A 17,847-nucleotide genomic window follows, 5' to 3' on the forward strand; every position below is an offset into this window, starting at 1 on the left:
TTAGATTGGAGAAGTTTAAGAAGGGATTTAGTTGAAATGTTTAAAACCATAAAGGCTAAGACACTGGAAATCAAAAGAAACATCCAATTGACAGATATACTCAGAACCAAATGAAAGATCCAATTGTGACACAAAGGAAAAATCCTTTGAGACAGAGAATAGTTTGGATCTGGGAGCCATTGTTTGGGAAGTGGAAGAGGCAGGTTCAACCAGGCCATTCAAATGGAATTGAGTAAGCATGTGCAGGGAGATCTTTTACAGGTCAGAGAGGAAAGAACAAAAGGGCCTAGCTGAGATGTTCTTGTGTAGAGGCAGTACAGTTACAATAGGCTGAATAGCCTCCTTCTGTGCTGTGACTGTTCTATAATTCTCTGTCTAACTTATTTATTTTTATTGATTCCCAGTGGATTTTCAGTGGAGTCCCACTTTGAACCATCATGTCTGCGGCCCGGGGGAGTCATTGCAGCTGAACAATTAAAACAAGCTCTGAACAGCATGGGGCTCGTAATAAGCAATGAGGAGTTCAACCATCTCTGGCTGAGGTGAGCAGCTCAGGGACAGGGAGTATCAGATATTCCTCAGTGTCCTTATGGACCCAGCAACTGAAAGCAGGCATGACGGTTCCCACGTGGAATGAACTTCCTGAGGTGGTGGTGGATGTGGGCATAGTTACAATGTTTAAAAGATGCTTAGCTAAGGACATGAACAGGAAAGGTTGGAGGGATTTGGCCAAGAGCAGGCTGGTGGGACTAGTTTAGTTTGGAATTATGTTTGGCATGGACCGGTTGGACCAGAGGGTCTGTGTCCATGCTGTATGACACTATGATTCAATGACGAATAAATCACATACTGCGCCACTAACAGAGAATACTGGAGTTACACAGTGGGACAGTCAATACCTGTGGAGAGAGACCAATAGTCAATGTTTCAGGTTTCCCTGCTTCCCCATCCAAACATTAACTGATGGTCCTCACACAGATTCTGTTTTTACATTGAGATCGCAAAACCTTTATCTCTTGTATGCATCATTACACAAAATTGTAACACACACACTGGATGACTGTAGCAGGGTGATCAACTCTTAGTAAATAAAATGCTAATATTACCACTGTGACATGGAGTTGGGAAGAGGAAGGGTAAGGCTGCTGACCTTGATACTGGGGTCATGAGTGCAGGAGTCAGGGTTGAAAGAATGGAAAGGAGGAAGTGGTTTCAAAGTTAGAGGTATGGGGAGAAGGAGGTGTGGTTCTTGAGACCATAATAATCAGCCACGAGGAGGCTGTCATCTGTTTCATTAATAAGCTCTTTCGGCCTGCAAACAATAAGGCCCTGTGTCTTAATCTTTATAGTTTCCATGATGTGCAAATGCATTAAACTACAATCCCAACAAGTCAGAGTGCACCTTCCTGGTTGACATTTAAACAATGCTTGATAGCTAACTGTCAGTTCTCATGTAACTGGGGCATTCTGCATAGCAATCTCTCCAGAAAGTAGAGTCCACATGACAACCAAATAGCAGTCTCTCCTCAAATGGTGTTAGAAAGGTTATTCCATTTTCTTTTGGTATTCTTGTGAATTGTCCTGATGAATGCAAGTTGAAAACCTTTGACAAAATTGGTCTTCTTCTCAGCAATGCTGAAGTTCTGTACTACTAAAGGATTATTAAAACATACAATCATTATCGACGAGCCACGACATTATCTGCTGGCCGTCCCACTCAATTGCAGTCATGCTTGAATCGTTTAGACTCACCCGGAGATTCCTAAGTCTCCCTAAACTGTGTATCTGCTATTACGCCTGATTTTAACTCACCCGGAAAATGGTCGGGGAGATTAAAATAAGAACTGGGGCAATACCAAAATGGATCTGAACCATTCATAATGCCTGCCATTGTTAACTGATAATTTAATGGCGGGGGTGGGGGCAAGTTTTCCATCCCAGATGACCTTAAACTGAATCAGAGACAGACAGAGGTCCAATTGTCCCAGTACAACATGTGCAGGATTCTAACTCCAGGTTGACTAAGGTCTGTGTAGTCCACGACTCGTTCGTGAAGGCTGTTGGCAGGTGATCTCCGAGTCTCACAAGCGACTCAGGTCAGTATCTTTATTGTGATCTATCAAGACTCTTCCTGACTTCACAAGGAGACAGTGGGGTTTCACTTCCTCCTGTCCTCCACGATGATGGTTCCGGTATGTCCCACACTTAACCCACTCACCATTCCCACAGCTCCTCCCTTATTGCTCCAGGTACCATTTCTTGTGGTCTTTCACATAGCCCAAAACATCACTAGTCGCTGGTCTTGAAGCCATTCCCACTGATTGGAATGTTCTGAGCTGAGGGAATCCCAGCCACCATTGGCACCCACAATCTGAATTACTCCCCCTGCCACCCCCCGACTCCGATCCCACCCCCAGTTTAAAATCATTGCAATAGCTTCAGGCAGAAATGGTTAACAAAACACTACATGTATACTGCCTGACAATCAAGAACAGTTTATACAATAAGAATTTGAATGACCTAACTTGGCAAAGTAGGAATTTGATGAGAGAAACGTATTCTGTATTGGGCAGGAAGTGAATACCTCTTTTGGGAGCTTAGGGAGATGATGATGTAGCTGTAATGCCACTGGACTAGTAATCCAGCAACCCAGAATACCACTTCTTTTTTGGATGGGTGGGGGAAGGCTTTCAAATTTCACCATGGCAACTGGTGGAAATTAAATTCAGTAAACGAATCTGGAATTGAAAACAGGTCTCCATGACGGCGAACGTCAACTGTTGTGGTAAAGATCTACCTCCTTCACTGATGTCCTTTAGGGAAGGATATCTGCTGCCCTTGCCTGATATGGCCTACATGTGAATCCAGACTCACAGCAAGGCTTAATTGTCAAGAAACGGCCCTCTGAAATGTCTGAGCAACTAATCCATAAACAAGCAATGGGGGATGGGCCACAATTGCTGATCTTGCCAGTCACACATCCTGCAAAAGAATTTTTAAAATTGGAATGTCCCAAAACATTACACCATAGAGTTATAGAGATGGAAACAGACCCCTCGGTCCAACTCATCCATACCGACCAGATATCCCAACCCAAAATCTAGACCCACCTGCCATCACCCGGCGCATATCCCTCCAAACCCTTCCTACTCATATACTCATCCAGATGCCTTTCAAATATTGCAATTGTACCAGCCTCTGCCACTTCTTCTGGCAGCTCATTCCATACATGTGAAGAATTTGCCCTTTAGGTCTCTTTTATATCTTTCCCCTCTCACCCTAAACCTATGCCCTTTAGTTCTGGACTCCCCGAACCCAGGAAAAAGACTTTGTTTATTTATCCTATCTACTGTTGAATTGTTCTTTCCTGTTGTGTTCCCTGTTAAAAGAAAGCCTTGCATTTATGTAGCACCTCCAATGTCCTAAAGATGTTCCAAAAAAACCTGTCAGCCAATTCAATACTTTTGAAGTTTCATTACTGTTGGAAATGCAGCAGTCAATGAGTGCACAAACTGCAATATGACAAATGACTAAAGACAGCTTTAGGTGTTGATTGAGAAATAAATATTTGCCAAGAAAATGATTCCTTTGTGGGATGTGGGCATCATTGACTAGCACATTTACTTTCTGTCCCTAATTACCCAGAGAGCAACTAGAGTAGGCCACCTTGCTGTGGATCTGGAGTCACATGTAGGCCAGACCAGGTAAGGATGGCAGATTTCCTTCCCTGAAGGCCAGTAGTGAACCTGATGTGTTTTACCGACAATTGTCAGTGAATACACAGCCACCATTAGGCCAACTTTTAAATTTTAAATTTTCATTGAATTCAGGTTTCACCAACCACCATGAGATTCAAACCTTAGGCGTTTCATTGAAATGACCTGGTGACATTACCATTACACCTCTGCCTCCCCAATTATCTTCTTTGAATACTGCCATGGACTCTTTTGCACAGATGGATTTTTACAACAATTCAAGGTCACCATCATTAAAGTTAACTTTCAATTCCAAATTTGTTACTTGAATTTAAATTCCACTAGCTGCCATTGAAAGTAGACAGGCCTTTAAGTTAATGACACAGCTGGCTGACAGAAGCTCTGGCAGTTCAGGGCTCCTGCAGTACTGACACATGGGGAGACTTGAACGCCACAGGCTTTGCTGTGATTCAGATCCGAGAGCTCTATCCACTGAGGTACAGCTGGAAAGTGGAGAATTGCCAGTATCTGTTTTACACACAGGTCAATACTGCTCTGAAACAATGAGACAAGTGATCCATCAAGTTGATCTTATCATCTTTGATTAAGAGCTGAAATGATGCACTATGGTTAAAGTATGTGGCTATGCTGTAGTGTGAGTTAAACTGGTGAGTCATGTAGATTGTCTGTAATTTAGTTCAGCGCTATGAAAAGGAAAAGAGAGCACTTATTTTGCATTTCCATGGTGTCTTTCTTTGAGGGACTGAATGACTGCCTTAGTGTCTTTCATGAGTTTGCACAATGTACAGTGAGAAATGATCAGATCAGGGTAGCCATTATCCTATGGGATAGCTTTGATGAGTTGCAAAGTAGTACAAATTTCAGTTCCTTAAAAGACAAATCAATCTTTAGTTCCTGAAGCTGATAAAGAAAGGCAGGTAGTCAAACTCCTCGCTGCTTTGGAAATTGAAGAGTCAAATCCTCCATTATTTCCAATGCTGAGATATCCTTAACATTTCCCATATTTTAGAAGAACAACTTCAGGGTACACAGGCTCTGAGTTCATGCATGGCACAGTGGTTAGCACTGCTGCCTCGCAGTGCCAGAGACCCAGGTTCAGGCAACTGTCTGTATGGAGTTTGCACATTCTCCCCGTCAGTTTCCTCCCACACTCCAAAAATGTGCAAGTTAGGTGAATTGGCCATGCTAAATTGCCTGTAGTTTTAGGTGAAGGGGTAAATGTAAGGGAATGGGTCTGGGTGGGTTGCTGTTTGGAGGGTCGGTGTGGACTTGTTGGGCTGAAGGGCCTGTTTCCACACTGTAAGTAATCTAATCTAATCATGTTATTTTGACTATAGCCAGGTGAAACCATCGACTAATCTGTAGGCAGTTGTCAATGTAATGGTACAGAGGTGACCTCACTGAAGCTAAATTAGCTTCTGAAAGGCTTATGGAATTGGTCATTGCTTCTACATTTATAAATCCTTCAGAAAAATGATTCATGACAAACTCAAAGAATATGTCATCAGCTTACTGCTTGGAGGAGGCCATTGTTGCTGGCCAGCACATTTTCAGTCGCTTGACCCTGGAACAATTATTGCTGTCATCAAAGTGGTCGATAAAACACCCAAATCGTGTACAGGGTGAGTCTTGTCTCAAGCACCATTATATTGTACTGCATTTTCAGATAAATTGTCTACAAGAGAGCATTGGGCTAAAATGTGCAAGAAATCCAGTTGAACAGGAAACTGCAACACAATGCAATGGTGCACAGTGGTGTGGGAAGAAGAGGCACAACCTGGAAGGAACAGTGTCAAGATGTTCCTTAAATTTCATCTTTGGCATGTCAATGAAGCCTAAGAGATATGTGCAGTGTCACAGATTTCACACCCCAGTCAGACTGTACAATGTGATCAGTTTGGTATGCCACAGTCAGATGTCAGAGGTACTTTGTTTAGTCAGAGAGTAGGAGCAGTGTGGAACGCACTGCCTGCAACAGTTGTGGACTCGCCAATGTTACAGGCATTTGATAGGTCATTGGATAGGCATATAGACGAGAATGAAATAGTGTAGGTTAGATGGGCTTCAGATTGGTTTCACAGGGTGGTACAACATCGAAGACTGAAGGGCCTGTACTACGCTCTAATATTCTATGTTCTATGGATACCATCAGAAAACCTGAATCCTTTACTTCCATCCAAATGAAATGCTGCAAAACCAATGAACAGCATGCACTATACTCTATGATTGATAGTGGTAAAAAGTGAATATCATCCCTCTACACATCTTACATATGTCAGGAAGATAGCACAATATGCTGCAGTCCATACATGGTAAGCTAATGCTTACAGTTGGCCTGACATCCACTGCATTAGTGTGATCCATCTTCAATGTCAATATTGTTCCTCAGGACAGACACCCTGAAACCTCTTACATCATTGATACAGCAGGACCTTCTATTATTGGTCTACCAGTATTTCCATAATCCACGTATTAGCACAATTCGCAAGGTGATAAACATCTGAAATTGTTTGCTGTTTCAAGGCGCAAGATTCTAGACAACATTAATTTTGTATGGGCACAGCCAGGCACAGCAGATTCAGCAAACTATTTCAGATGATGACCAGCTACAGCAGCTCAAAGATCAGTATGGAGAAATGGTCCGAGCATAAAGAACAGGTCCCCAAACAAGCATGTTTGTTCTGCTCATTCAGAAATGAACTAGAATCCTCCAGGAATGCACTTTTCAAAGGAAAGCAAGTTATTAATTCCACTACCTCTATATCAAGACATGCTAAACAACATAAAAATAGCTCATATGTGGATACAGAAAAAAGCCAAGAGTTGAATCCATTTATTGGGCTGGCATCAATAGGGCATTGATCAACTGATGAATTCTGTGAAACATTTCAACTCCATCAGCCTAACAATCAAGAGAAACTCTCATCACAAGCAAAATTCTTTCTGACGTATAGTTCAGGATTGTCATTAATATCTCCATGCTCAAGGACTCCATTAACATTCTGATGACTGATTATTTTACTAAATTCCTTTGAGACAAATTGAGGACACCCCTCTAAGACATGTGCAGGAAACTAGTGTTGAATTTGCTAAATCTTCTCCTTATTTCCCTCAGTAGAACAGAACACACTGTTCATGCTGTAAAATCAACGATAGTCAAGTATAAAGCAACTTGCTAAGATTTTCGTATAACTATGTTAAATCTAAATTCTATTCCTCAAGGTCAATGTTCACCTTCACAGTCACCTCACGTATTTGGAAGATAGATCCACATGGTTCTCCTGTCCCACACTGTCATGTGAATGGATTGTCAGAAAGAAAGGAAGAAATGATACAAGTGTATGATCAGTGACAGTCATCCCAACGTGAACCAGGACAAGGCATCAGAGTTCGAGCTTTTCATATATAGACATAGGTTCACAGAATGATTCTCCATTATTGTGTCCCGCATAGGTCATATGGTTATAAAGAACAACGGTCTTTTCCTGTGAAAAAATACCCGTCTCATAGAATAAAAATAATGAAGATACCATACCAGACAACAGCCATTCATCTAATGATAAATGATGCATATCGATCTGTGATGACAGACAGCACACCACAGAGTAAAACTACTGAAACACCTCACAATACCTGTACAAGAACTAGATCTGGTCATGCTGTACATCTGCCTTATAGGTGTAATTTTAATGTGCAGGGGTCATGTGTATCTAATATTGGAAACGAGTTCCCATTATTTAAAAGAAAAAGAGAATGTTGTTTTATGACGTAGATTCCAGCCCAGGAAGGCATTGTATCTTGTTGACAGTTGCATGATGTCACGAGATGTGGTGCTCTTGTATATAGATCTTCACTTTCAGTCACTCCCTCTCGATGCCAAAGGAATTAGAGGTGTGTTTAGGTAGTCAGAAATATATATGTAATGAAACTGTAACAGTCAGTTAACATAAAATCGAGACTATGTGTAAGTTTGAGATGTCCTAACAGGATAAATAGTTAGCAATAGTAAACATCAAGACATCTTTCTCAATCAGAATCCAGTTTTTGTAGTACGTGCGACATGTGCTAACCTAGAGGGAAGCAATCAGACCAACCATACTGGCCATGGTGTTTAATCCAAGAAACTACATCACCCCTTACACTACTGCATTGTGACAGAGCTTGGTGATGGACACTGTAGTTCACATTTCTGTTAAAGTCTGCGACAGAAGACACGGTAAAAAATGCGGAGCAGTCTTGAGGAAAGTTCAAGTGGAGCAGCAATCAGACAATGATCATTTCTTCCACAATATTCTTAACACTCTAGTAGCCATCAATGTTTTCCTGTAATCTGGCATGATTGTACATCTAGCTCTCAGGCAAAACTAATCCCATCAAATGATAAATGTGCATTTATAAATAAAATGAAAGCGAAATGTTTAAAAATAAGAAATTGCCCACTCAAGCCAGAGACAAAGAGTTATTCTTTTCACTCTCAAAGGATTGTGAGTCTTTGGGACTCTCCTCCTGAAATGGTGATGGAGTCCATCTATTGATAGGTTTCCTCCCACAGTCTTGATAAGCAAGGAGATGAAAGATAATTGGGATTAGGTGGGAATGTGGGATAATCAGATCAGCCATATTCTTACTGAATGGCAGAGCAGGCTTAAGGAGCTGAGTGGTCTACTCTGTGATTTTTTTTATGAGCACCCGTGTCAACTTTGTACTCTTAAGTTTTATGTTAATGCCAATAGAATTGAGCAGAAAAGTTGAAGCCAGGGTGTAGAGCCTCCCTGTTGGTGTTGGGGGTTTCTTTAACAGCCTGCCATACTCTGTCAGCTGGTAGTAGGTTTTGCCAATGAATAGAATCACCGGTAATGAGATCCTAGATACCACCTGTGCAGGCTGCCAGAATTTAACATTTTATTTAGAATGGTGAGTAGGAATCAGGGTCAGGATGTGATACACACTTCCGGACATGTTGTCAGAAAATAACACAGTATTTTCAATACAGTGCGACTTGAAATCTATTTCTTGCACATTCTATAAAAGACTATGAAAGGTCTATCCTGTTGTTATCCTTAAACATATAGCAGTAGGCAATGATTCATTTTCATCCATGAGACAGATACCAAAAAAGCCATTCACTCTGCACTCTGTGTAGTTAATGAGCATAAAAATTGATCCAGTTATTGATTTGCTGTTTTACTGCTTTGCTGGATCTAAATTGTTGTCGTCTAAAGGCAATCATCCCACTTTCCGTACTGTACCTTCTCAGTTAACAGAATTGGCCAGACCAAGAGCTGACAGTTTTGGGAGCCATTGTTTCATTTATGATTGAGTGCCCCTCATTTCAGAAAACAGCTTTAGTTGTTTTACTAATTTCAGGAAGTAGATTTTGTTCTCTCTTATCCTCAGGAAGTTCCCCCTCTTAGCTATCACTTGTTTTTAAAAATAAGTTTGCTCTCTGAATCTGGGTGTCACTAACTAGGCCAGCATTTATTGTGCATCCTTAGTTTTCCTACAGGCTCTGAAAGTCAAACATGTTGGTGGAGGCTTGCAGTCAGACCTGGACTGAGTAAATTTGGGCTTAAGAATCTGTACCTAGGTACCTTGGTACCAAAGATAGAGCCACAGGTGGCAACTTGTAAACTTTTCACTGTACTCATTTGAGTATATGTGACAATAAATCTAATTCTACATCTAAACATGCTGTGTGCCTTTTTCAAAGGAAATAAACCCATTAAGTTTATCTGACAATCCAACAGCTTCATCGTTTCATTTTTCTGATGCCATCCCAAACTTTATTGACTTCAGGTTTACAAATTGTCTATAGTCAGAGGTAATCATGTGCTGACAAAACTAAGGATCAGAATAAAGATGTTGAGATGATTTGACTGAAATCTAGGTTCAGATATGCTGATCTGGTTCCCCAGCATCCTTTAGGGAAGAAAATCTGCCATCCTTACTTGGTCTGGCCTACATGTGACACCAGACTCAACAGCACTGTGGTTGACTCTTACCTGCCCCCTGGACAATTGGGATAAAGATGTTGGGATGATTACTTTTGACTGTAATCTAGGTTCATATATGCTGATCTGCTTCTCCAGCATCCTTTAGGGCGGCACGGTGGCATAGTGGTTAGCACTGCTGCCTCACAGAGCCAGAGACCCGGGTTCAGTTCCCGCCTCAGGCATCTGTCTGTGTGGAGTTTGCACATTCTCCCCGTGTCTGCGTGGGTTTCCTCCGGGTGCTCCGGTTTCCTCCCACAGTCCAAAAATATGCAGGTCAGGTGAATTGGCCATGCTAAATTGCCCGTAGTGTTCGGTATAGGGATAAATGTAGGGGACTGGGTCTGGGTAGATTGCTCTTCGGAGGGTCGGTGTGAACTTGTTGGGCCGAAGGGCCTGTTTCCACACTGTAAATAATCTAATCTTAGGGAAGGAAATCTGCCATCCTTACTTGGTCTGGCCTACATGTGACACCAGACTCAACAGCACTGTGGCTGACTCTGACCTGCCCCCTGGACAATTGGGAATGAGTAATAAATGTTAGTCTAGCCAACGCCATCCACAACTATACACTAAACCGCCCATAATATGGTACAAAATGCCGCAAACACTATATTTAATTGTGTGAGGGCAACACCTGGTCAGAAGATTGGACAAAATGTGAAAAATAGCAATGAATGACCAAAATATTAATTAAATTAGAGTATGAGAAAAAGCTAGCCAGCAAGATAAAAACAGATATTAAGAGGTTCTATAAAAAGGGAAGAGTTAATAAAGTGAGTACTTGACCTGTAAGAAGTGAGACTGGAGAACTAACAATGGAAAATTAATGGCAGAAAAATCGAACAGATATTTTGCATCTGTCTTCACTATAAAGGATACAAGTAGCATTCCAGAAGAAGCAATTAATCAGAATACACAAGGGCAGGAGGAACTCAAGAAAGTCGCTATCACTGGAGAAGTGATACGGAGTAAATTGTTGGAGTGGAGACTGACAAATGCTTGGGTCTTAATGGACTTCATGTAAGGGACTTAAAAAAAGTGACTAATGAGATAGTTGATGCATTGATTTTAATTTTCCAAAACTTCCTAGGTTTAGAAATGATCTCGTTAGGTTGGAAGATAGTGAATGTAACTGCTTTGTTCAGAAAGGGACAGAAACAGAAATCAGGAACTACAGGCTGTTTATCTTAACATCTGACACGGAGAAAACATTAAAAGTGATTGCTAAAGGAATTATAAAAATGCTGTTAGATAAGCCAGAGTTGACACGGTTTTGTGAAATGAAAATTATGTTTGACCTATCTACTGGAGTTCTTATAGGAGGTAATTTGAAATGGATAAAGGGGATCTGGTAGACATACTTTGCTTAGATTTCCAGAAGACATTTGAGAAGATGCCATATCAAAGGTTATATTGGAAAAGAAAAGCTTATTATTGTAGGGGTCGGGTGGGGAATCAGGGGAGGGAGAAGTGGAGAGGGGGTGAGAGGGAGTAGTATACTGATACAGCTAGAATAGTGGCTGGCTAACAGAAAGCAGAAAGGAGATGTAATTGGTCTTCTTATCAGGTTGATGAGCTGTAATGAGTGGTGTGCTTAAAAATGTGCTGGAATCTCAACTGTTTACAATCTATATAGATGGTTCACATGAAAGGATGGAAAGTATGGTTACCAAATTTGCTGACCACTCAAAGAAATGTTGGAAGGTAAGTGGTGAAGAGGTCACAAGGAGGTATAAGACATTAACAGATTAAACAAATGGGCAAAGATGTGACAAATTGAGTAGAATGTGGGAAAATGTGTAGTTGTCCATTCTGGCAGAGAGAATAAAAAGGAAGCATATTATCTAAATGGTCAGAGATTGCAGAACTCTAAGATGCAAAGGGATTTGTGTATCCTAGTGCATGAATGGGGAAAGGTGAATACAGTATACAGGTACAAAAAGTAATTAGGAAAGCTAATAGATTGATATTGCTTGTTGTAAGGGGAATTGAATGCAAAAGTAGAAAAGTTATGCTTCAGTTATACAAGGTATTGGTGAGACTTATCTGAAGAACTGTGTACAATGTTGATCACTTTACTTATGGAAGGGTGTAACTGTATTGGTTTACTAGACTAAAACCTGGAATGGGATGAATGTCTTGTGAGGAAAGGTTGGACAAGCCAGGCTTGTATCCACTGGAGGTTAGAAAAGTAAGAGGTAACTTGATAGAAAGATATAAATTCCTGAAGGGTCTTAACAAGGTGGATTTGGAGAGGTTGTTCCTCTTGTTGGAGAATATAGAACCAGGGTGTCATTGTTTAATATTCAGGAGTCACCCATTTAAGATGGAATTTCAACAAAAAAAAATCTCTGAGAGTAGTGAATCTTTGGAAGTCTCCTCTTGGAAAGGAGGTGAAAGCAGAGTCCTTGAATATTTTTAAGGCAGCGGTAGATTATTTTTCAGCAGGGGTCTGAAAACTTATTAGTGGTAGGTGGGAATGAGGTCACAATCAGATCATCCATGTAGTTCTTGAATGGCAGAACATGCTTGACGGGCAGAGTGGCCTATTCTGCTCCTGATTGTATGTTTGTTTGTCTGGTCATACTGTCCCTATAAGTAGCACTCATGCATTTCAGCCAGTGCTTTGTGGATGTGTGCCCCATTCTGTAGATTTGAGCAATATATTCAGGTTGACACTCTCCTTGTTGCACTGTCTAATATGTGGCCTTTCAGATTGCCCTTTTGTGTGAAATTTAAGAACCCACAACACTCTTCCAAAGAAGAGCAAGGCAGTTCTCCAAACCAATTATTTGATCAATGTAACTGTTTGTGGGACCTTCTTGTGTACACATTGGTTGCTGTATTTGACAAAATGTTATTTCAAATCTATTTTTAAAAATTTTATTTCATTGGCTGCAGATTGCTTTGGGAAGTCACAATGTGCTATATAAATGCAGGCTTTTTGTCAGATGGAAAAAAAACACATTCTGTCTTTGAAAAAAAGTTGTGCTTACCATTTCATTTGCTGTCTTTAGACATAGGACTAAGGGTTATCAATGTAGGATTATGATGCATGGCTGATTCAACAACCTCTTATTAACACAGTGGGAGGCTTGCGAATTCACTATCTGTATTTAATTGACACTCCAAGTCTTTCATGTAACACTATACATATAAATGTGTGTTTTCAAAAAGGGTTAAGTGAATGAACTGTTTGTTTTCATCCCTTGAAGGAATTTGAATGCATTCAATCAGCATCAATTTTCATTTAAGTTGACAAAGGGGCTATAAAGGGTAGTGGGATTGGATAAAGCAACATGGATTGGCATGGAATAAATGGGGGAGCCATGGGAATAGGTAAAGGGGCATAACCTGAAATGGAGAGTACGAGAGACTGATGGAGCAGTTGGTTGTGGTGCATGAAGTGACAAAGGTTGGCATAGATGAGCCATAGAAGAATAGTATAGAATCCCTACAGTGTGTATACAGGCCCTTCAGCCCAACAAGTCCACACCGACCCTCCAAAGAGTAACCCACCCAGACCCATTTCCCCACCCTATTACTCCACATTTACCCTTGACTAATGCACCTAACCTCCACATCCCTGAACACTATGGGCAATTTAGCATGTCCAATTCACCTAACCTGTACATCTTTGGATTGTGGGAGGGATGCAGAGCACGCAGAGGAAACAAACGTTAATGTAGAGGGGAAAGATCGATGTCTCAATCCAACTCAGCACCCAGCAACCCTTCAAGCTACTTCCAAACTCTTCCCTGGGTAATGAGCCAACTCCAGTTACCAATCACCCCTTAATTCAGGCAAGTGATACTAACAGGCCTACCTGTAAAACAGCTCAACAAGGAGTTTTGCCCTCACCTGGCAGGCAGTTTGATTAACCCAGCTAAAAGCAATTCTGGGAACTTGCCCATCAATTGATGTTACAAACTTTAACAGAAAAGTGCATTATTGGATTATAATCATTAATGTCCCTAATGCCTCCATTTAGATTTGATCTTAGCTGCACTGCAAATACAATCTATGGAATGGACATAGTTCTGATCATTGGTGATCACCCAACTCAGTCTCTGATCTGATGTGTAATAGAGTTGCATTTCATCTTGAAATATAGCTGTCAGTATATGCGGGGAAACTTTAACAATGACAAACTTTATCATGTTCCTCAGTGAATTCTCTGCCCAATACAAATCCTTGGTGATTGTTTGCTGAACCACAGCAAATTCACTGAGGAACTTTTTTTTTAATCACAGATAGGCTAAAAAGGGAAACCCTGAGACTGTGGGTGTAAGTTAAGGAGCAGGACGTTTCAAAGGGGTTTGCGGAAAGATAATTTCACCCAGAGGGTTGTAGGAGCTCATTATCTGAAACTGTGATAGAGGTAAGAACCCTCAAGACATTTAAGAAATATTTAGATGAGCACTTGAAATGCCATAGCTTCCAAGGCTACAGGACCAAGTGCTGGAAAATTGAATTAAAATAAATATACACTTACTACATGGTGTGGGCTGAAGGTTGTCTTTCCATGCTGTAAGGGTCTATGATTGTATGGGGATTGAACAGGAATAGAACCCAATGGTTTTGGGACATTAATCAGATCCACACACTAGCTACCTAGCCAATAGAGCCAATAAACAACCACCAGTGAAGTGATTGAAATCTTGTCACCCTTTACTTACAGTAGTGAGATGTTTGCCTCTGACCTAATCCATTCGACATGGGAAGTGTCTGTTGGGGAGGGGAGTGTGTGTCTGGGGAGAATCTGTGGCAAATGAGAGAGAGTACCTGTGGAGAAACTCTGTGGTGAATGAGGAAGAGCACCCATGGAGAGATTCTATAGTGAATGAGGGAGGGCGCAATAGGGGAGAATCTGTGGGGAATGAGGGACAGTGTCTGTGGGGAGACTGGGGAATGAGGCAGAGTGTCTGTGGGGAGACTCTGTGGTGAATGAGGGAGAGTGTCTGTGGGGAGATTCTGTGGGGAATGAGGGAGAGTGTCTGTGGGGGGACTCTGTGGGGAATGAGGGAGAGTGTCTGTGGGGGGACTGGGGAATGAGGCAGAGTGTCTGTGGGGAGACTCTGTGGGGAATGAGGGAGAGTGTCTGTGGGGAGACTCTGTGGTGAATGAGGGAGAGTGTCTGTGGGGAGACTCTGTGGGGAATGAGGGAGAGTGTCTGTGGGGGGACTGGGGAATGAGGCACAGTGTCTGTGGGGAGACTCTGTGGGGAATGAGGGAGAGTGTCTGTGGGGAGACTTTGTGGGGAATGAGGGAGAGTGTCTGTGGGGAGACTATGTGGGGAATGAGGGAGAGTGTCTGTGGGGAGACTGGGGAATGAGGCACAGTGTCTGTGGGGAGACTCTGGGGAATGAGAGAGAGCGTCTGTGGGGAGACTGTGGTGAATGAGGGAGAGTGTCTGTGGGGAGACTATGTGGGGAATGAGGGAGAGTGTCTGTGGGGAGACTGGGGAATGAGGCACAGGGTGTCTGTGGGGAGACTCTGTGGGGAATGAGGGAGAGTGTGGGGAGACTTTGTGGGGAATGAGGGAGAGTGTGGGGAGATTCTGTGGTGAATGAGGGAGAGTGTCTGTGAGGAGACTGTGGTGAATAAGGGAGAGTGTCGTGTGGGGAGACTGTTGGGAATGAGGGAGAGTGTCTGTGGGGAGATTCTGTGGTGAATGAGGGAGAGTGTCTGTGAGGAGACTGTGGTGAATGAGGGAGAGTGTCGTGTGGGGAGACTGTTGGGAATGAGGGAGGGTGTCTGTGGGGAGATTCTGTGGTGAATGAGGGAGAGTGTCTGTGAGGAGACTGTGGTGAATGAGGGAGAGTGTCGTGTGGGGAGACTGTTGGGAATGAGGGAGAGTGTCTGTGGGGAAATTCTGTGGTGAATGAGGGAGAGTGTCTGTGGAGAGGTTCTGTGGTGAATGAGGGAGAGTGTCTGTGGGGAGATTCTGTTGTGAATGAGGGAATACAGTACTTACACATGGTGAGGGAATGACTGATATAAGGTTCTGTGGGGAGTATCATTATTCTTTCATGGGATGTGAGTGTCTATGGCAATGCCAGTAACTGAGCTAAGTGGCTTGCACAGCCACTTCAGAGGGCAGGTCAGGGTCAACCACATTGCAGTTGGTCTGGAGTCACACATCAGCCAGACCAGGTAAGGACAGTAAATTTCTTTCCCAAAAGGGCTTTTTACAACAATCAATGATAATTGTATGCCCATCAACACTGACGAGATTTCAATTCCACATATGCATTTAGGTGATGTTGCAGTTCACTGATATGGTATTTTTTAATCAAACTGGTTAGAGGTGTTAATACACACTTATGGAACAGGTGAGACTTGAATTCTCCTGGCTCAGAGGTAGGGACAATACCACCACACCACAAGAACCCTTCAATTCCAATTATATCGATTGAGTGTAAATTCTACCACGTGCTGTGGTGCAATTGTGAATCAGAATTCCTAGTTCTGGATTATTAGTCTAGTAACAGAGACCACCATGTCACCATCACCTTGGTAGGGAAAGAGTGTGGGGGTCAGGAATGCTGTGAAACAGTGTGAGGTTGTTGGAAAAGGAAATCACAAAGACAGAGAAAGACCTCAGGGATACATGATGTGCAGCATTCTCCTGTTCTTCAAATCATGTCCCTGGGATCTTTAACATTCAAAAAAGAAGGAATATGAGACTTCAGTTCAGCATTTCATCTGCATCTTGAGTGCTCTTCTGAATTATGTGACCAATTGTCTGCAGGAAAACTTGAAGCCAGGTATGTGGTAAACAAAAAGAACAACGGCAATCATATATTGTGAATTTAAAATAACATCTCAGCTGTTAAATGCTTGTTTGTGGTGGCAGTTTACATTTTCTGTGTGGTTGCAGTGACAGTCAATAAGAAACCAGCTGGTGTAGTCACTCCTGAATTATGGATATGTATTTGAGCGAAAGCAAGCTGACAGTACAGATTTTGATAATTACAGCACAAGGTTTTATGCTATTGGTGAAGCCAATATATTTTGAAGAGGGTATTGATTTGCTATTGTGTTCACAGTGAAACATTCATTTATTATCTGGTTTTGCTTTCATCGCTTGTAAAAATTTTCTTCTTTCTGCCTGCTTGATATTGTTTCTTTGGCCTGCTCTGTTCTATTAAAGTCTTGCATTGTAAATTTAACAAATTAGATTTTACTATGCCGTGTACTCAAGTATGAGAATAAAGTGGAAAGTGTACAAAGTCACTATTCCCAGTGGCAGCTTAGATTCAAAGGTGCCCAAATAAAAAAAAATCGTAGGTATAAAGTAGAGAAAAAGAGAAGGAAACTGGAAAGTTCCCGTACTTAGCCATCGAGCTGGATTCAGGTCCATCCAACCCAATACAGAGACCAACACCAGCACGATGTGCTTGGCCAGCCTTGAGACTCTTCACCACACTGTCGGCTGCAATCTCGGCACTACCGCTGCTGCTGGCATAGGTCTGGGCTAGACTGATCTCCGCAATGCAGCCGCTACTAAAGCTGCCAGGTCCCACACTGGGCACTGGGCTCAAGCTCTCCTCGATCCTCCACCACCAGGAACACACTCTCACCCCCCTCCTCCACCACCAGGAACACACTCTCATCCCCCTCCTCCACCACCAGGAACACACTCTCATCCCCCTCCTCCACCACCAGGAACACACTCTCACCCCCCTCCTCCACCACCAGGAACACACTCTCATCCCCCTCCTCCACCACCAGGAACACACTCTCATCCCCCTCCTCCACTACCAGGAACACACTCTCACCGCCCTTCCCCACCACCAGGGACACACTCTCAAACCCCCTCCCCCACCACCAGGAACACACTCTCATCCCCCTCCTCCACCACCAGGAACACACTCTCACCCCCCTCCTCCACCACCAGGAACATACTCTCATCCCCCTCCCCCACCACCAGGAACACACTCTCAACCACCCTCCCCCACCACCAGGAACACACTCTCACCGTCCTCCCCCACCACCAGGAACACACTCTCACTCCCCCCTCCCCCACCACCAGGAACACACTCTCATCCCCCTCCCCCACCACCAGGAACACACTCACACCCCCTCCCCCACCAGCAGGAACACACTCGCACCCCCCGCCCCCACCACTAGGA

The 17,847-nt window shown here is 42.8% G+C and overlaps 1 protein-coding gene across 1 annotated transcript in view; it reads left to right on the top strand.

The window, feature by feature from the left end:
* Nucleotides 1-17,847, top strand: part of LOC122559441 (uncharacterized) — a 96,244-nt gene that overhangs the window by 40,893 nt on the left and 37,504 nt on the right. Inside the window, exon 7 of the mRNA XM_087996897.1 lies at nt 405-542. Within this exon, the coding sequence (XP_087853023.1) occupies nt 405-542 (138 nt within the window). The remainder of the gene's footprint in view (nt 1-404; nt 543-17,847) is intronic.

This window comes from Chiloscyllium plagiosum, unplaced genomic scaffold (genome assembly GCF_037043375.1).
Source record: "Chiloscyllium plagiosum isolate Xiang-an unplaced genomic scaffold, Cpla_swu_hap1 HiC_scaffold_19, whole genome shotgun sequence".
Classification (NCBI taxonomy): domain Eukaryota; kingdom Metazoa; phylum Chordata; class Chondrichthyes; order Orectolobiformes; family Hemiscylliidae; genus Chiloscyllium; species Chiloscyllium plagiosum.